General features: G+C 34.3%; 1 protein-coding gene across 1 annotated transcript; it reads right to left on the bottom strand.

Moving 5' to 3' along the window:
• Positions 1-15763: 15763 nt before the first annotated feature.
• On the bottom strand, positions 15764-16453 carry LOC150036191 (uncharacterized). Its single transcript, XM_090313588.1, has 2 exons — positions 16370-16453; positions 15764-15865 (listed from the first exon to the last, which is right to left on the bottom strand). The coding sequence occupies exons 1-2, from the start codon at positions 16451-16453 to the stop codon at positions 15764-15766; spliced, it is 186 nt and encodes a 61-aa protein (XP_090169714.1).
• Between the last annotated feature and the right edge of the window lie 5471 nt (positions 16454-21924).

Raw genomic sequence — 21924 nt, 5'->3', positions numbered from 1 at the left:
CGTTTGAGCAATTGCGTTGACCTGTCCTTTGTTCACTCTCATGCTGTTAATTGCGATGCCTTGTATCAAACTCATCATCGTAGTCATTTGGTTCTGAAGGGATGCGATGGCCCCGTTGTTTGCGTCATTGTTTCCAATTCTTAATCTTTGATCGCTTTCTCTCCAGTCCTCATGATTTTTTGAAATTCGATCAAGGATATTCTTGACCTCCTCATACGTTTTGTCCAGTAGACCTCCAGCTGTTGCCGCATTGGCAGCGGTCTGCGAAGCAGGGTTCAATCCTTAGTAAAAGATCTCCATTTATAAGCAGTCTGGTAAGCCATTATGTGGGCAGTCTCTTAAACCTCGCCCAAGCATCGCTGAGCGATTTGTCAAGTTCTTGTTCAAAATTTGTTATTAATTTCCTTCTCCTGGCATTCTCAGTTGGTGGGAAGTATTTCTTCATAAACTTCTCCACCACTTGTTCCCAAGAAGTAACCTCCCCCGGTTCGAGAGAATACGCACATTTTTGTGCCTGATCACACAAAGAAAATGGAAACAAAGTTAGTCGAACTTCTTCAGTAGAGATATTCAGGAACACAAAAGTGTTGCAGATTTCTATGAAGCTCCGGAGGTGGGCGTGCAGGTCCTCGCCACGCCTTCCTCCGAACTGTCCAACAGATCATCTGCAGTATCACCGGTTTCATTTCAAATCGAAATCCATCAAGAGTAGGCCTCATGATTCCTGGGGAGAAATCGTAGAGGTTGGGCGATGCATAGTCCCAAATGGGCCTATTGCGATCGTTTGCCAGTAGGATTGGATTCGCCATGACATTATTTTCATTTGGTGCTCCGTTTCCAAGCTACTCTGCCATGTTGTCTTTATCTGGTGGTTGTTGTTGCCGGCTATCTCTCAGTCTTCGTCAAAACGTCCTCTCAATCTTTAGATCGTAATTCACCAGAGATTAAGAGCTGTAAAGAAATCAGAAAAATTATCATTAGCACATAGAATTGTCGGACTCCACAGCAACGGTGCCAAAAACTTAATGCATTATTTTATGCGGTGATAAAATGAAAGGAATTGTGATGATGGAAATGTGTTGTGCAACAAGTTTTCTCAGCAGAATCCAAGTATAAATCCTACTGAGTTTCCTAGTAAGTCTAGGGTCGAACTCAAGGACTAAGGAAAATACTATGCGGTGATAATTTTTAAGAAGACTTTGCGGTAACCAGTAAATCAATCATTGGTTGGTTTGTTGTTTGCGGTATAAAAAGTACGCAGTGGATTTGAGAAAAAGATTGATTATGCGGTAGATACACTGAGTATGCGGAGGAACGGGTTGAGAAACTCTTTAGCTAGCTTTTCCCGAGAATTTGTTAAACTATGCAATCATGCTATACTCATGTGACAGCAAATCATTTTCCAATGCAAATTCGGTAACTCCTAATTTTAAGACGTAGGCGATGAATTCAAAATTTCCATAGAGCTTATTCCTAAGTCTCTACTTTTTGCCTATGCGATGATGCAAGATGCATACAAAAACAAGGTGACCGCATACAATCATAACCTATCTCGAGGATGCATGCGATGCGTTAATAGCAAACAGTGCTTATTCCTAAGCTCCTATCTCTTGATTATGCGTTCTAATCTGACTCTCCCGAGCCTAGATTCTATCCTTAGACTACCTTCCTGAGTATCTCTAATGGATGAATGACGCATACATAATACAAGATAATTACATAGAATGAAGATCCCCAGTATGCTAGCTATGTGCTTCTCAACCCATTCGGCAGATTTAGCTACTCATGCGTAATAAACAGAGAGTGAACAGATATAAAGAAGTAGATTCCATTTCTATAGATAAGTTCAAAGTACAAAATGACAATGGAAGATAAGGATAGAGAGTCTAGTAGCAATCCCTTGCTTCCCAAGGCTTTTACACTATTAACTCTATTCTGTTCAAAAGATATTCCTGCTTCCACAAGAGTTGGCCCTCTCTCTGATTTCGACGCGTCCGACACTCTTTCAAGCTCACCAGAATGATCTCTCGGTACAATCTCACTTCTCTCGCTTCCACCTTCTAAAATAAAAGAAAAAACTAAGAACAAGGCTACTTCTAACTATGGAGAAAATTATCTATCTGTCGAACTGGACAAACAGCCGAACTTCTTCACTGAAGGTTGCCTTCAATATTTATAGAGCTTCTGGGTGAAAGGCTTTTTCTCTCTTATGATTGTACTAATGGGATGGCATTAATTCTCTGCCTGATGCGCCGAATATTTGTCACCGAAAAGTTGAGTGTATTTACTATAGTAGTCGTTAGCGGCTTGTCAACTTAATTCGGAATCGACCGTTATCAGCTTTCTGTCCCATTGTGATTTATTATGCTTTTAACCTCAATGCACCCATCAAGTTGCGCTGGCTCTATGCGACAATCTTCTTAAGCAAATATTTGCGAGCGGAAATCACCGCATAGCCTTGCGGTGATGCAATATTTTGATGCGGCCTTGCATTAACGCAATCTTTTGATGCGCTCGTTTAGCCTTGCGTTAACGCAATTTCTTGATGCCCTTGGACGTTGATTTCTTATGATCGCATTTTTCACCTTGCGTCAATGCATATTCTGCAAAAAAAAATACATAAGTTAATTGTTTTAATGCGATTGACGCATGCGACCACAATATTGTGAACTTAATGATTTTGGACGCAATCTTATATATTTTTATCAACACAAACCTACATTGTTTAATAACTTAGCACTGACATAACGTGCATTTCTGCCCATTATCAGCTACCTTAAAGCTTATCCATTTATGAGCTAGTAGGGGGACCTCGCAGACCTACAGATCATAGGCTCCAATGATTCGAGATTAATCGGCTAAACTCATTAGTCTGATCTAACCCCATTCGTTAACTAATGGGACACTCCACTATATCCCATAGTTGATCTCCCCTCACTATAGATATATTAAGTCCACTTAATAACCATAATCAGTAAGTCGATCCTTCACAGGTTCGTAATCACAACTAGGTCAAAAATACCGTTTTACTCCTGTGACTACATCTTGTTTCTTAAGTTCCTACTAATCCTCTAATGAAAAATTCTTATTCATAATCTCTATGAATCAAATCCTTTCTCTATCATGAGAAGGGGGGACCCGATTGTTCAAGACTTGAAGTCAGTACTTAAGAGAACAACCTATCTGCTAACCCTAAATAGGGTAGGAGTGAATTCCATCTTGCAAGGCTATGTCCCCAGCTATTCATCCAGTCTTATCCCCAAAATGGTAAGCTTATCGAGCAGTGTTGTTGGACTACTCTCACCATTTGGAGATCAAAGGATAATCCCGAAGAAACAGAAGTTCATAGCTAGCTCAGGATTAAGATTAAGTTAACTTAGGTTATATAATAAATGAAATAGTCAGTTTTAACAGTAAACGGTTGTTATAAAGAAAAGTAACTATTTTTGTGGTCTAGTCTATATGCAAACTCATTGCATAGGATGCCCCCACTCTCATGTCTCAACATGAACAATTTGTGGATCACATCGTTTGTAGTACCTTACAACTTCTTGTAACAACTACAGAGTGGGTCGCATCTAATAGTGTTACCAGGATGAGATACCCAATTTCATTCATATATTTATTAGGCCATTTAGGCTATATACTATCAACTTGATCCTGTTTATATCGCTACATAAAGTTACAGTATTCAGACTATAGCCAAAGATGCGTTTATTGGATTTTCATAATAAGATGCAAAATCAACAAGTCATTGTTATTGATTAAATAGAATGTTTAACATGACTACAAGTTCTAGGACATTCCCAACAATCTCCCACTTGGACTAAAACTCCAGTGAGAACAAATATATACAATATAATGTTAAGATACGTAATGGGAAAAATACAATAAACTAGGGCATCCACAATACCATAGACATTCTCCCACTTGCCCTAGATTACACTACTCGGAGTCCTAGTCCGACTAGGTGGCCCTCGAAAACTTTAGTCGAGAGGGCCTTGGTGAATGAATCAGCAAGGTTATCTTCAGAGGCTATCTTTATGACAAGCACATCTCCTCTGTGTACAATCTCCCGGATGAGATGGTACTTTTGTTCAATGTGTTTTCCACGCTTGTGACTCCTGGGTTCCTTTGAGTTAGCAACAGAACCACTCTTGTCACAATACAGTGTGATAGGAAGGTGCATATTTAGAACGACTTCCAAATCAGCTAAGAATTTGCGTAGCCATACTGTTTCCTTAGTAGCTTCGCATGCAGCTACGTATTCGGCTTCCATGGTGGAGTCAGCGATACAACTTTTTTTTATGCTTCTCTAAACTATAGCTCCTCCGTTAAGAGTGAAAACTAATCCTGAAGTAGATTTCCTGGAATCTACGTCAGTCTGAAAATCAGAATCAGTGTATCCCGTAAGGATCAAATCCTTAGGTCCATACACAAGCATATAGTCCCTTGTTCTCCTAAGATACTTGAGGATATTTTTTACAATGGTCCAATGACCGTGTCTAGGATTAGATTGGAACCTGCTAATGATTCCAACTGCAAAACATATGTCGGGACATGTACACAACATAGCGTACATCAAACTCCCAACTACAGTGCTAATGGAATTCTGTTCATCTCCTCAACCTCTTGAGGTGTCTTAGGACATTGTTCCTTCGACAAATGAATTCCATGCCTGAAAGGTAATAAACCTTTCTTGGAATTTTGCATATTATACCTTGACAACATCTTGTCAATATAAGATGCCTGAGATAGTGCTAATGTTCTATTCTTTCAGTCTCAAAAGATCTGTATTCCTAGAACATACTGAGCATCACCCAAATCTTTCATTTGGAACTGTGATGCTAACTATCTCTTTATGTCAGCAAGAAAGCTTGTCTCATTCCCAATGAGCAAGATATCATCAACATACAGAACTAAGAATGCTACAGTTTTGTTGACTATTTTTTTTGTATACACAAGGTTCGTCAACGTTCTATTCAAAGCCATAAGATTTGATCGCAGTGTCAAATCTTATATTCTAGGATCTAGACGCTTGTTTCAATCCATAAATGGATCGATTAAGCTTACAGACTTTCTGTTCCTGTCCTGTTTCGACGAACCCCTCTGGTTGAGCCATAAAAATACTTTCATCAAGATAGCCATTCAAAAAAGCTGTCTTGACATCCATTTGCCATATTTCATAGTTATAATATGTGGCAATGGCAAGAAGTATTCTTATTGATTTAATCATGGCAACAGGAGAAAAAGTTTCTTCATAATCAACTCCTTCTCTTTGGGTAAAACCCTTTGCCATAAGTCTGGCTTTATAGGTCTGTACCTTGCTAGTTTTGTCTCGTTTTCTCTCGTAGATCCACTTACAACCTATAGATGTAACACCTTGTGGTTGATCTACAAGTTCCCAGACTGAGTTGAAGTATATGGACTCCATTTCATCATCATGGCTTTTATCCATTGTTCCCTGTCAACATCTTCCATTGCCTTCTTAAAGGTTAATGGATCCACTAAACCATCATCTTGTATGATTTTTGAGTTTTTGTTAAACACATGTAGCATTCAGGTTTTTGAAGAGCCCTCCCACTACGACGAGGCATCCCCAACTCTTGGGATGGACGTGACGGGACAACAACCATTGTTGATGGACCAGCTTAATCAACAACTCTTGTTGATTTATCTTTAGTATCTTTAGACAGTTCTTGCAATATTAGTTTACTGCAAGGTAGATGATTCTTAATATGATCTTCTTCCAAGAAAGTTGCATTTGTCGATACAAACACTTTATCTTCTTGGGGATCATAAAAGTATCCTCCTTTTGTTTCCATGGGATATCCTACAAATAGGCATAATTTTGAACGTGTTTCCAATTTCTTAGGATTCTGTACCAACACGTGTGCTGGACAACCCCAGATGCAGAAATGACGTAAACTTGCTTTGCGTCCTTTCCACAATTGATATGGTATTTTTGAAACACTTTTGGATGGAACAACGTTCAGAATATAAACTGCAGTCTATACTGCATATCCTCAAAAGGATTGAGGTAATTGAGCATAACTCATCATAGACCAAACCATGTCCAACAAGGTTCGATTTCTCTTTTCTGCAATACCGTTTTGTTGTGGTATTCCAAGTGTTGTGAGTTGGGATTGAATTCCATGATCTACTAGATAGTTCTGGAATTGCATATCCATATACTCACCACCTCGATCAGATCGAAGTGTTTTAATTCTTTTACTTAACTGATTTTCAGTCTCAACCTTAAATTCTTTGAACTTTTCAAAAGGTTCAGACTTGTGATTGATTAAGTAAATATAGCCATATCGAGAGTAATCGTCAATAAAACTGACGAAGTACTGATATCCTCCTCGAGCTTTAACATTCATCAGATCACAAAGGTCTGAATGTATAAGTTCAAGAGGTTCTTTGGCACAAAGACCTTTGTCAGAAAAAGATCTTTTTGTCATTTTTCCCTCAAGACATGATTCACATAGAGGTAGGGAACTGTCTTCTAACTAATTTAGATGACTGTTTTTTACCAATCTCTCAATCCTGCTGAGATTAATGTGACCAAGACTGAGGTGCCAAAGATAGGCGTTAAGAGAAATTTTCCGCTTTTTATTATGAGTTTCAGCCGTTTTAAACATCTCTATATTTAAAATAGCTTTTGCTTCTGTTGGTTGTAATATGTATAAGTTATTTACAAGTCTAGCAGAACAAATATGAACACCTCTTGAATAAACAAACACTTCATTATATTCAAAAGATACACTGTACATATTTTCTAAAAGACAAGAAATGGAGATCAAATTCCTTTTCATCTTAGGTACAAAGAACACATTCTTGAGTAAGATAAAAGAATCTCCAAAAAACAACTTCACATCTCCCACTGCTTTGGCTGAAATGACTTCACCTATGCCCACCTTCAAAGTCATCTCATATTTAGAAAGTCTTCTCCAAGAACTAGTTTCCTGTAGAAAAGTACAAATATGATTAGCAGAAACCTGAATCTAATATCCAGGTAACGAGAGAATTTTCCACTATACATGTTTCAACAACTAGTAAATCATATTTACTTTGTTTATTCTTTTCTGCTTTCTTTTCAGCCAAATATTTTGGGCAATTACGCTTCCAATGCCCAACCTCTCCACAATGGAAACATTTTCCCTTGGGAGTTTTGTTTTTGTTTTTCTTCGCAGCGGTTTTCTTTTTCCCTTTTCCTTTCTTTTTCATCTGTACAGTTTTATCTTTAGAAGAAGTAGAAGGACCAGCTTTCTTATCATCAAGGGGTTTTGTACTAGACGTAGACCCTTTGTAAAACTTTTTCGATTTAGAAATAACATTTATTTCCTTTTCCTTGAGTTTCATCATCGATTGATAAGTTTGCAATTCATTCAACAACATCGTTAAGTTATAAGTGATTTTGTTCATGACAGCATTTGTCCTGAACGGCAGATAGCTCTCAGGAAGAGATTCCAGTATCATGTTCACCTGACTTGTTTCGTCTATCATAGCTCCATGAGCCTCTACGATGTTGAAATGTACCATCATGTCGAGAACATGTTCTCTCACATTGGTACCATCCTTCATACGTGTCACATATACATATTTAATGGCTTCATGTCTAACAGACGATGACGGTTACCCGAACATCTCCTATAATGATGCCATGATCTCACAAGTTGTGGGCATAACCTCATGTTTCTTATTGAGTACATCAGATATACTCGCTAAGATATAGGCCCAGGCTTTTCCGTTCGCCATTACCCACCTATCATAAACATCCCAAACATTTTGGGTCGTCGTTGAACTAGGAACTGGAGGACACTCCTCCGTTAACACAAACCTCAAGTCATATACTACTAATATTGTATTGATATTTGATTTCCAATTGAAGTAACCCTCTCCGTTAAATTTGTCAGAAGCAAGCAGTTGTATAATCGAGTTCAACATTGCTGAAACATTTTAAACAAATTTAACAAATTTTATTAAATATGCATCTAAATCCATTTTAGTAAAATTAATAAAGTACCCAATAAATATTTATTTATTTGCAACGATACTTAAGTAATTTAGAACAAATGCTACTGTGGGGCAATCAAGAATTCCTTCACAGAAGCAAGATAGTTCTTGACCAAATACTATTATCTAGAATAACTCATATCCTAATAGTTCTTTTGGTTATCGTTTTCGGTCAAGATCTTTACTAATACTTAGTAATTCTTGTAAGTGTGACCTGCCATTTTCAGATCTTATAGGACGGTATGAATATGCTTTCGAGAGAGAAGACAATATCCAAGACGAAACTATAAGACCCTATTCATTTTACTGAAGCTTGTTTTGTTCTGAATCCTATGTTACAACCCTCCGTAGGATCGCCGCGGTTAACGACTAGCTAGTGCCGCAAAAAATGATAGCAGGTGCAATATATGGAGGAGACCGTCGGACAATGTTGACACATTCCCTTCACCCATTTACTATGAACCACTTCCCTCATTCACCTTGTTATTGACCCATGCAAACACTTTTCGTATGAAGCAGTCGAGGTAAAATCGACAAGAAGCTGAGCATGGATCTCATGGTGTGAACTCTTGAGGACGTGAGAGCTAATAACTATATATCAAATATATTGTTAATCTCCCACTAAAGTGTTCTAAATGTTTGGGTAATTTACTTAGGCATGACAGCTAATTTCATACAACCTAAGTCTAAGTGGTTTATCCAAATATAACTCCTATAATTGGATTTAACCTACAATGTCTAGATGGTAAACCATTTTATTACCTCGCATCATTCACACAAGCTCATAAAATTAGTTAACAACTCTCAATTGTTCGGTCATAATCCCCAGGTAAGAGGTGTTCCGTAAACCGTCAACTTAAGTAACCCCCGCCTTAGACAGGTTTATGAACTGATATGAGTTTGTAACCATATTTTATAAGGCAACAATCTATTTTAACGATTAAAATTAGTTGTTAACCTAAGTGAGCATGCAGCTGTTCTTTGTTATGGATTTTAAACGTCTAACTAATTTTATAACAACTTACAAAATTTAAACATGCTTAAACATCCACAACATTCAACAAAGGTATCTAATATAACTATTATATTAAACGTAACCCTAACATGCATACTATATATTATAACAATTATAACATACTGTCAATGCATGTAACATGCTTCCTATAGTGGGATTTTAAATCTACATGATATACTGTTTGCATATACATAAATTTATTTAATTATCACATATATCCCATGCATAAACAATTAAATACTATCTGTTATGGTTTTCGTTTTGGCATAAACAAGCAAACAGACAGCTAACTATTACAAACAACTTCAAAACCGTCTTTGAACCGCTCGAATCACTCAAATCGAACCTAAAACAACTTGAACTGGGCTGGACAAGTCTGAACCAGACCAACAAAGCCTGAACCGAACCAACCACAACCATTTGAGGCTGAAACAGATTGAACCTTGAGTAAACCGGTCGAACCGGTTGCTCTCGGTCCAACCTCAATATGCTGCTAAGGTCGATCGTGTAACACCTGGATGTAATCGTCTAGTGTCATCGCCTGGGGTTGTAAGGAAGTACACGACCGCATAGTGTTTCCTGAAACTTGAACGATCGTTTAACTCTATTGCATAAGACTAGACGATCGTTTAGTTCCATCGCAGTGCAATCGCTTAACTCCATCGCATAGTACTAAACGATCGCGTAACACCATCGCCCAGCGCATTCAAGTCGTCGTTTAGTATCCGCTCGCAGCTAAACGATCGCATAGCTCCATCGTATAGAACATCATCGTGTCGCATAGAATTTATCTACACGATCGATTAACTCCGCGACCAAACGAACGCTCAGTGCTATCACGTAGCATTTCATCGTATCGTTTAGCATGCATCGTTGCTGAACGATCGTATAGCGCCATCGTTTAGCAAAATCAATGAACCGTCTAGTTCCCACGACAAAAACTAAATGATCGTGTAATGTTATCGTATAGCAAATGAACGCATCGCTTAGCTCCCATAGGTACACGATCGTATAGCCTTTAACATCACAACGACCAGCGCATATTACTAAACGATCGTCCAGATTTTCTTCTCATCGTGTAACGTCTGGAGCTAAACGATCGTTTAACAACTAGACCTCAACAACAGATTTAAGCAGAAGTTAAAAAAACTCGAACAGCAGCTCGACCTCCTTTTCTTGTTTCTTCAATTATATCTTAATTTCAACTCTAATGACTCTAAATAAATTACAGACTCTTGCTAACACATAAATGCTCATCAAACAAGAGTCAATTACAAATTTAATTGAGAAATTAAAGAGAATTAAAATGCCAAAATAGAGAAAACCATAGCAGTGGATCAGTTTCATATATCTCATGAAAAGACACCCACCTTGCCAAAATTAGACCGAATTGAAAGCATAAAAGATGCTCTGATACCAATTGAAAGAATAGAACAACATGCAGCGGAAGTATCAAGGATCCATAAGCTTTCTAATTCACTAATTTTGGCAAAAACTAAAACATGCTCTTCTCAAAAAATCGGTTTTATGAACATACCTTTGATGAACTCTCCGAGAAAACGCCCGTTCAGCTGATTTCTTCTCTTGTTATCAACATGAACCACCTCAAAGCCTTCCCTACTATGCTCTTAGAGCTTTAGGTAGAGTTGTGCGACTCAAGAACAACTTGAAGATGTGAAGAAACTAGATAAACTCACAGCAGCACAGCTGAAGAAGATAACTTCTTCTTTAGAAAAAATTCTCTCGAAATTCTTTGATTATCCCTCCTCTCCAACAACTCCAATCTTCTTTATATATTAAGATGAACATGCAAAGAGATGGAGTGCATGGCTTGCAGCCCATGCTTGGAGAATCAAAGTAGAGAAGATCATGGTTTGTGTGTGAGCATAAAGATGATGATAATGGAGAAAACTCTTTCTCCATTATGTACAAACATGCAAAACTCTTTTTCATTATGTACAAACATGCAAAACAATTTTTCATTTTCTTTTTAAAACAAAAAAAAAATGATATTAAATCATTTTAATTCAAAATTTGATTTTCTTAAATTAATTTTAAAAAAAAAATAATAATTAATTTAATATCAAATATTAAATTAATTTTTGCACAATAATCATCTTTATATATTTAAATCATATTTAAATATTTATTCTCTTGTTCCATTTAATTTGAACGTTTCAAATTAATCTCTCAAGCTACCCTAAAGCTTATCCATTTATGAGCTAGCAGGGGGACCTCGCGAACCTACAGATCATGGGCTCCAACGATTCGAGATTAATCGGCTAAACTCATTAGTCCGATCTAACCCCTATTCGTTAACTAATGGGACACTCCACTATAGCCCATAGTTGAACTCCCCTCACTGTAGATATATTATGTCCACTTAATAACCATAATCAGTAAGTCGATCCTTCACGGGTTGTTCGTAATCACAACTAGGTCAAAAATACCATTTTACCCCTGTGACTACATCTTGTTTCTTAAGTTCCTACTGGTCCTCTAATGAACAATTCTTATTCATAATCTCTATGAATCAAATCCTTTCTCTATCATGAGAAGGCGAGGCCCCGATTGTTCAAAACCCGGAGTCAGTACTTAAGAGAACAACCTATCTGCTAACCCTAAATAGGGTAGGAGTGAATTCCATCTTGGAAGGCTATGTCCCCAGCTATTCATCTGGTCTTATCCCCAAAATGGTAAGCTTATTGAGCAGTACTGTTGGACTACTCTCACTGTTTGCAGATCAAAGAATAATCCCGAACAAACAGGAGTTCATAGCTAGCTCAGGTTTAAGATCGAGTTAACCTAGGTTATTTAATAAATGAAATAGTCAATTTTAACAGTAAACGATCGTTATAAAGAAAAGTGACTATTTTTGTGGTCTAGTCTATATGCAAACTCATTGCATAGGATGCCCTCACTCTCATGTCTCAACAAGAACGATTTGTGGATCACATTGTTTGTAGCACCTTACAACTTCTTGTAACAACTATAGAGTAGGTTGCATCCAATAGTGTTACCAGGATGAGATACCCAATTTCATCCATATATTTATAGGACCATTTCGGCTATATACTGTCAACTTGATCCTGTTTATGTCACTACATAAAGTTACAACATTCAGACTATAACCAAGGATGCATTTATTGGATTTTCATAATAAGATGCAAAATCAACAAGTCATTGTTATTGATTAAATAGAATGTCTAACACGAACTGCAAGTTCTAGGACATTCCCAACAATCTCCTACTTGGACTAAAACTCCAATGAGAACAAATATGTACAATATAATGTTGAGATACATAATGGGAAAAATACAATAAACTAGGGCATCCACAATACCATAGACAGGATCTCTCTCTAGATGGGATTCAAGAAAGACTGAGTGCATATTGTTTTGGTATGTTGGGGACTATAGCCTAAGGTTTCTTTATAAACTAGTTCAATTAGAATTCCCATTAAACCTTAATTAATTAGGAATAGGCTTCTACCCATTAAGTCCATACTACATTAGGAATCTGGGGCTTTAGTTAATTAGATCACACAATATGGCCCAATCTAATAAAATAACCCAATGTGATAAATTAGTAATCCATATACATAGCTCATACTTTAACTAAACATATTATTAGTTAGATATATCTAATAATCTCCCACTTGGGCTAAGTCTGTGTACTTGATATAATTAAATCACATAAACCTTAAGCGCGCATAAATAGGTTATTTCAATAATAGAATTCTTCTTTAGTTTAATCTGGTCCATCTCCTATATTAGCATGGAATCAAGGCGGCTTTTGTCACTACCCCTGTAACTAAACCTTCCTTGATCACCAATTTCAATACATTCAATGACATAGATCAAGTATGGATGGATAGCAGGGAAACTGCACGCAAAGTGATCTAGATCATGCATGTTTCCAACTGGTCCAAATTTCTTAGTGAGATCATTCTTAAAACTTTATGCTAAACCGCATTTGCAAAAATGCATGCATGATAAACAAGTTCAGATAATAGAACTTACTTTATTCTATATAGAAAATAAACAAAATAAGGTTAAAGAACATCCTCAATAACAAACTTCTACTAAATCATGGAATCAGAAAAGTGACTAACACCCATGTGAGCAACATGCTCATGAAAAACTTTTAGGTGGAAAATCTTTAGTCAATAGATCTGCCATCATGGAGTTTGTTCCTATGTGTTCTGTCAAAATTTGACCATTATGAACTTTTTCTTTAACAACCAGAAACTTTACGTCTAATGTACATACTTGAGCATACATTAGATTTCCAATAGCCGATGCATAGGGAACCTTCTGCATCTCCTTAGTCTCGAGTGTGATTTTGGGGCATTGACCTAAATGAAATTTATCACCTTTAGCGATCAGAGTATCTCTTAGTGCACAATCTTTCATGCCAAATGTACTCAAAATCTTTTTAATGTGGTTCTTTCATGAAAATCTCAAAATACCCTAAGAACGATCTCACAGTATTTCAATCCCTAATACAAAAGAAGCATCACTAAGATCTTTCATCTCAAAATTCTTTTTGAGAAATATCTTAGTGTCATGCAATAAACCAACATCATTACTTGTTATGAGTATGTCATTGACATATAACACCAGAAAAATTGATTTACCCCCACTAATCTTGTGATATACACAATCTTCCACTATATTCACCTCAAAACCAAATGAGGTTATCAATTCATGGAATTTGTGATATCATTAACAAGAGGTTTGCTTGAGATTTCTTCAATTTGCATACTATAGACTTTGAATTACTAGACATAAAGTTTTCTAGTTGTACCATATAAATCATCTCATCGATGTTCCCATTGAGAAACGCAGTTTTTACATCCATCTGGTGTAGGCTCTAAATCAAAGTAAGCTACAAGTGTCATGATTACCCTAAAAGTCGAAGATGAAACTAGAGAGAAAGTCTATTTGTAATCAATGTCTTCCTTTTGAGTAAACCCTTTTGCAACAAGACGAGCCTTATATCTTTCAATATTGCGATGTGAATCCCTTTTGGTTTTAAATATCCATTTACAACCTATGGGTTTCACTCCTTATGGCAATTCGACAAGTTCCCAAACGTCATTGTCTTTCATGGATTTTATTTCCTCTTCCATAGCATTTATCCACTTTTGAGAGTTAGAACTTTGTAAAGCTTGTTATTGATTGAATCATCTTCCATTACACCTACATCATCCTGATATTCTTGAAGAAGCACAATATAATCATCTGGAATTGCACCTTTTCTCTCTCTAGTAGATCTCCGTAGTGGCACTTCTAGATGTTTTTGAGTTTGAACTTCAGTTTCAATAATGGGGACTTGAATGTTATCTTGTTCTATAATTGGTTCAATAGTGAAGTCAGAAATTAGAGCATAAACATCATTTATAAACATATGAGGAAAAGAAAATAATTCCTCTTCAAAGACAACTTTTCTTATGTTATCTTCCTCCCCCCCCCCCCCCCCCCAAACTCAACATCCTTAAGAAATCTAGTATTTTTCGTCTCAAACAATGATTTAGAAGTGGGATCATAAAATTTGAAACCCCGAGAGCACTCAGAATACCCAACAAAATAACAGCTAATAGTTCTTGAGTCTAATTTTCTTTCATTAGTTCTATAAGACCTAGCTTCAGCTAGACAACTCCAGATGTGAAGATGTCTGATACTAGGCTTCTTTCCTGTCCACAACTCATAAGGGGTTTTAACTACTGCTTTACTAAGTACCTTGTTAAGGATATATGTTGTAGTTTTTAGTGCATCACCCCAAAGAGATTCTAGTAGATAAGAATGACTAATCATACTTCTTACCATATCCTTAAGTGTTTTATTTCGTCTTTCTGCTACACCATTCATGTCGGGTTTACCCGCATAGTGTATTGTGGGACGATTCACATTTCTCTAGGTATTTGGAAAAGGGCTCAGGACGTTGTTCACCTAATCCATCATATCTATCATAGTATTCACGACCACGATCAAATTTGACAGCCTTAATTTTCTTTCCAAGTTGAGGTTTAACTTCAACTTTGAAAGACTTGAAAATATCCAAAGATTGAAACTTTTCATGAATTAAATATAGGTACCCATATCTTGAATAGTCGTCTAAGAACGTAATAAAATATTGTTGTCCATTTCAAAAGGCCATAAGGAATGGACCACAAATGTCTGTATGTATTAGTTCTAAAATGTTTGAGCATCTGTTGGCACCTAATTTTCTTATGTTTGTCTATTTTCCCATAATACATTCCACACAAACGTTGAAGTTACTTAAATCAAGGGATTTAAGAATTCCATCTGACACAAGTCTCTGAATTCCCTATTTAGAAACGTGACCTATAGCATAATTCTCATTTAATTTACAATTTGTACCACATGAATTCCATAATAGGATCTTGTTAAATGAAGCAAAAGAATCAAGCATATATAGATTATCAATTAAAGAACCAGTACCAATAAGTTTGGAATCTTGAAAAAGACTAACTTTCATATTTCCAAAAAGAAAAAGAAAAACCAAATTTGTCCAAACTGGAAATAAAAACTAAATTTCGTCTAAATAACGGTACAACAAAAGTCTCATTCAGATCCAAATAACATCCAGTTTTTAAAAGTAATCTAAAATTCCAATAGCTTCAACTGGAACTGTTTTGCCATCGCCCACATAAATGAATCTTTTAGCATCACTTGGTGGTCGACTCCACAGGCAATCCTGCATTTATATAATTATGTGAATAGTAGCACCAGAATCTACCCACCAAGTATTTATAGGTACAGAAGCTAAATTAACTTCGGAACAAACCAAAGTAAGAAGTTTACCCTTCTTTACATGTCACTTGGTGTACTTAGGACAATCTTTCTTGAAGTGACCTTTCATTTTGCAGAAAAAACAAGAATTTTCAGTAGTTTGTCTCTTGTTTTTATTCTGCTGAGATGTCCCTTCTGTAGCATCCACAAATTTCCTTTTCTTCTTATCACGAGATCCTGTTGCCAAATGAGCACTTTCTGTCATTTCTCTCTTAATCCTATCTTCTTCTTACACACATTATGAGATATGCTCATTAATACTTCATTGATCCTTCTGAATATTATAACTTATCTTAAACTAAGTGAATTATCCAGGAAGAGAGTTAAGTACCATATGCACGAGTAAATTTTCATTTATCTTGATATCAAGTGCCTTTAATTTACCTGCGAGATTGGACATTTCCATAATGTACTCCCTTACGTTTCCATTGCCCTTATCCCTCATAGAAGTTGACGAAGCCAAAAGACTACTTGCTTCCACTTTTTCATTTTTAGCAAAATATTTCTCAATTTGAACAAGGAACTTATCGAAATTTTCACTTTCCATGATATAGGCCCGAAAAGACTCCAGAATGGAGTGCCTAATGATCATCAAATACATGCAATTTGACCATTTCCACTTCTCTATATTAGCTGTATTTGGTTGTTCCTCAGTAGAAGTAGGTTTATCGATCCTTAATGCAAGGTCCAAATCCATACACCCGAGAAGTATCTCTAAGCTTTCCTTCCAAATCTTGAAGTTCGATCCATTTTACTTAGGGATTGAACTCAGATTTCCAGATATTTGAGTAAGACCAACTAAAATAATAAACAACAAAACATATGCTCACAATTAAAATATAACAAAATAATTTCACATATATGGCGGGCCCCTTTAACAAAATACCTTACACAACATTAATGTCCAACCTTTGGGCAAAAAACAACAACTGTAAATGGTACTCTCAATGTAGTAATCAAAGTACTGACAATAAACTCTGGAAAAAATAGCCTTCCTTTGGACCGATTATTTTTCACATGAGCAATCCTTATAATTGTCACATACTCATTACCACATGCATACCCACAATTTGACCAAATAATTATCTTCCTTTGAGTCGATAACTATCCACATAAATTCATGAATATGCACATCTTATATTTCATAAATAAACCGATATAGATAATAGAGGCTACTTTTGTAACATATTATTTTTTACCAATTCAATCTAAAATATAAGACACAATAATATAATAATATTATTGTACAAAAATAAAGGAGGAAGAATATTCACTTAATAATTGCATACACATAATATAATTAAAGCAACATAAACATATGAATATCGCCAAATATCATCAATCAAATTTAAATTTAACTTCACTAAAAAATCAATCAAATTTAAATTTACTACATCTCAATCGAATTTAAATTTAAATTCACAAAAGAAAAAAAAATCAAATTTATTTACTTGATTCATTGAATAAAACTCATTTAATCCTATTTAGGGCTTCAAAAAATCCCAATCTTCAGCTAACTTTCGCAACAATTACGCCTAGGAAAAAGAAATTCATTTCCAGAAGAATCCATGTCACATAAACAATGACAGACAAACAAGCAGATTCAATTCCAGAAGAATCCATGACGCGTAAACAATGACAGACAATTAGTCAGAAACATTTAATGACAGACAAAATATGATCAAAGTAGCACCTGTAAAGAAACCTCTCGGTTCTGCCTTCTGAATCCCCATTTTCACTTCTATTTTGAGCCTTTTTTAATAGAAAAATTGTCATAAATAAAAACAAACTTACAAGACTCGATTTATAAATAATTTGCCTAAAAAATGGGTTCGAACAATGATCATCTCATCATTAAATTGTAAATCTATAATGCCAAAAACCAATATACATACATATATATGTATTATGCAAACCTCATTTTTTTTTTTATCGAATAATTTAATCATAAACAACGATAAATGATAAAAAAAAAATCCGACAATCTAACATGAAATTCATGCTATGATACCACTTGATAGCATAAATATTTAAATCTATATTGAATAAATTTAACCTTAAGATCTTTCATGCTAAATTATCAAGAATAAATAACATATCGGATTCCATTGTGATTGATGATAGCTTCAAGGTGACGATGGCTTTAAGATGACTATAGTCTTCCTCATTTGAAACTCCGGATGGCTTTAGTGGAATCTCTCTCTAGATGGGATTCAAGAAAGACTCAGTGTTTATTGTTTTGGTATGTTGGAGACCATAGCCTAAGATTTCTTTATATACTAGTTCAATTAGGATTCTCATTAAACTTTAATTAACTAGGAATGGGCTTCTACCCATTAAATCCATACGAATCTAAGATTTTAATTAATTAGATCACATAATATGGTCTAATCCAATAAAATAATCTAATGTGATAAATTATTAATCCATATATATAGCTCATACTTTAATTAAACATATTATTATTTAAATATATCTAATATTTCTAACTAATGTGGGACGTTGTTTACATCCACGGACAAATGGTACACATCTGAAAAATACTCCGTAACTTCTAGGATATTTGTAACGCATAATAGAATAAGAGAAAAAATCTAAAAATATATTACATTTTTTAAATATTTCCAAATATGGATGAATTGACTAGTCAATCTTTGATATTTTTTTTAATTTCCAATTTCGCCCTCCCTTGTCTTATTTTGTTGTACAACTTTTTTTTAGTCTTTTTATTTTATTTCTCTTCTTTTATTTTTGCTTCTTCCCTCCCTATTTTCATTTTTTCATTCTATTTTCTTTCTTAGTTTTTTATTCTTCTCCTTTTTTTTAATTTTATTCTTTCCTTTATCCGATTTTTGCTTCTTTCCTTTATTTTTTTATTTTCTTTCATTTCCTTCTTTTCTCCTTTCTTTTTTTTTTCATTTTTTTAATTTTCTTTTCTTTCTTCAGTTTTTTATTATTCCTTTTTTTTTCTTTTTTTAGCTCTTATTTATTCCTTTTTTTAATTTTTATTTTCTTCCATTTCTCCGATTTTTGCTTCTTCCCTTATCTTTTTTTTATTATTTTATTTTCTTGTCTTTCTCCAATTTTTTGCTTCTTCTCTTTATGTTTCTTTTTCTTTTTTAGTTTTTCTTTCATTTTTTCAGTTTTTGCTTCTTTTTTCTATTTAATTTTCTTTCTTTTTCTTCAGTTTTTGCTTCTTCTCTTTCTCTTATTTTTAAAATTTTTCTTTCCTTTATTTAAATTTTTTCTTCTTCCCCTTTTTTTCATAAGAATTATGAGGTTGAGTTCCATATGCATGACTTGAAAGTATTCAATTCATAAGTGACTTAACACCAACAAATCAATCATCAAGTTTGATTATTATAACAAATAATAAATATAAATAGCAAATGAAAGTCTATCAGTGATAGCCACTAATATTTTCTATCATTGATAGCTTAATCTTTGATTATATTTTCGTAGTTAATAGCCACTTGTAGAAATCTATCATTGATAGCCAATTTAGTGAATTTAATTAATAAAGTTGAATCTCGAACTAAAATGTAAGTGGAATGCCTAGAAGTTATCACTAATAGAATGTTTATCAGTGATAGAAGCTATCATCGAAAAGACAAGTGACTTATAAATATTTGGGAAGGACAAGAAAGGGGCAAAAAGGTGTTCAGTGGTTATGATTGATAGAAGCTACTACTAATAGCATGTTACCAATGATAGGAGCTAATACTAATAGCATGTTATCGATGATAAAAGTTATCCGATAACACGTTATCGGCTACCACTAAAAGCACGTTATCAGTGATAGAGAACTATCACTGATAGCATGATATCAATGAGATCGTTGATAGCATCTTATTAGTGATGTTATCAGTGAAAGAAGCTATCACTGATAACCACAATATGAGTGATGTTAGTGATATCGGTGATAAAATTTAAGTGATATCTATATATCGAGTTTCTTTCAAAGGTGATAACCAGTTATAGAAATCTATCATTAATAGCCTTAAGTGTTAATATTTCAAGGTTGATTCTAATTGATGAAAGCCTATCAGTGATAATGACTGATAACTGCTATCAGTGATAGCCATGATAAAAGATTATTAGTGATAACTACTATGGTAATCAAAGTTGTTGGTCTTCTTTCAAAGTTGATCACTATTTATAAATCTATCATTGATAGCCACTGATAGCCTTAAGTAGTAATATTTCAACGTTGATTCCAATTGATGAAAGTGAATCAATGATAGCTAATAATAATTGATAGCAAATTAAAAGTTATATTTCAAGATTGTATTAATTTTTCTAAAATTGAAAGCTATCGCTGATAGCAACTATCATCAATAGCAATTGATAGAAGCTATCAACGATAGTAGCTGATAGAACTTTATCAGTGGTCATCACTGATAACTGCTATCAGTGATAGTTTTTAATTTGAGAAAACCGAGAAGAAGCGAAAAAAATGGTGGTTAGGCATGGATTTTTTAGTCTTTTACCATTTTTTATCTATATATGCAATTATTTTATCTTTATACTACATATTCTATTATTTTGGACTTAAATTCTGCAACTAGCCCTAATTTCTAGTAGTGATTTAGTTGGCTCACAAAATGAATCGTCCAAAATTTGAACTAACATTTCAATTGAGAATCCTAGCGGATCCATTATATGATAATTATTAATAAAATAGCATTTTGGTAGTATGTTTCCAATTTTACATATAAGCATGTGTTAAAATACACTAAAAAATGACTTTATGGGATTTGAGAATCATGAAATTAGAAGCTTTTGTTGAATTAAAAATTAATTTCCTACTATTTTAACATTATGACTCGTGTGCTAACATTATTGTTTTTGTTTTCTTCCTTCTAATCTCTACAACTTTTGCAAAGGTGTCAACTTGGCGTAAATATTGATTTGTAAAGACAATCTTCAAACTGCTTTTCAGGAAAAAAAAAAAAAAAAAAAAAAAACCTTCACTCAAGGACAAGATCTTGATCTTAAATAATAATAATGCAATAGAACATTGGCTTTTGTAATGCCCAAAACTGAGTCTTAATATGTATAACTTAGCTTCAAATTACTAAAACTTTAGTCCATCAGATTTATTCTTGTATTTTTTGACAAGAGAAAATTTAACCTTAGATAGTACATTCTTCATCCAGTGAATTATGTTCATTTCAGTTTATTTATTCTAGGTTTGGCTCTAAATTTTTTTTATTATTTTTTAACTTAGATGAAAGTTTGTTTTCTTTTAATACAATTATGAGATTAAAGAATCAAACTTTTGATCTCTAGAAAGTAAGATCATGTCAATTATTAGTTAAGTTCTTACTTTAACATATATAAGCTTTATCTTCAGCCCTTATCATTAACTTTTAATTCAAATTTAATATAAGCATGTGATAACATTTTTGTTACCAAATTTTTGTGTATAATTAGATTATCGGCCTGTTTGGATTAAATAGAAAAAAAAAATTCAAAACGCTATTTTCATTTAAGCACTTTTGTTTGAAACAGATAAAAATAAAACATTCATGTATTTTGTTATACTTTTTTTACATACAAATTTGTTTGATTTGCTATATATTAAAGTGTTTCTATATATTAAACTTAAACACTATGAACTATTAATTTAAAAACACTTTTATAGACTATGTTTTTTTTTTAGCTTAGGATTGATATAATTGGTCGTTAGAGCTAGTCGTTGGAAATTGGTTGTTGTTGGAGTTGATTGTTGAAGACAGTTATTGGGGTTGATTGTCGGAACTAACCACCGAAGTTGGTGGTGATGACCACTGGAGATGATTGTCAAAAGTTTCGACATAGTAGATTGGCTGGCGGAGGGTAGTGGAACCAGTAGGAACCATGGTTGAAGATTAGGTTGAGGACTAGTGACGATATTTTGGTAATTTTAAGTATTATACATATTAGTGATAGGTTTAACCATTAAACACTCAAAAATCATTTTCTAAAAGTTCATTTCAGGTGTTTCTTTCAAAACTTATTTCATATTCATTTTTTTCAAAAGCTATTTTGAGTAGTTGTTAAACACTCCAACTCTTTTCAAATTGACCT

The sequence above is a fragment of the Benincasa hispida genome, chromosome 5 (assembly GCF_027475165.1).
Source record: "Benincasa hispida cultivar pf3 chromosome 5, pf3_genome.v1.1, whole genome shotgun sequence".
Lineage (NCBI taxonomy): Eukaryota > Viridiplantae > Streptophyta > Magnoliopsida > Cucurbitales > Cucurbitaceae > Benincasa > Benincasa hispida.
Note: the sequence above shows the minus strand (reverse complement) of the source record. Positions and strands in the feature narration are given on the sequence as shown.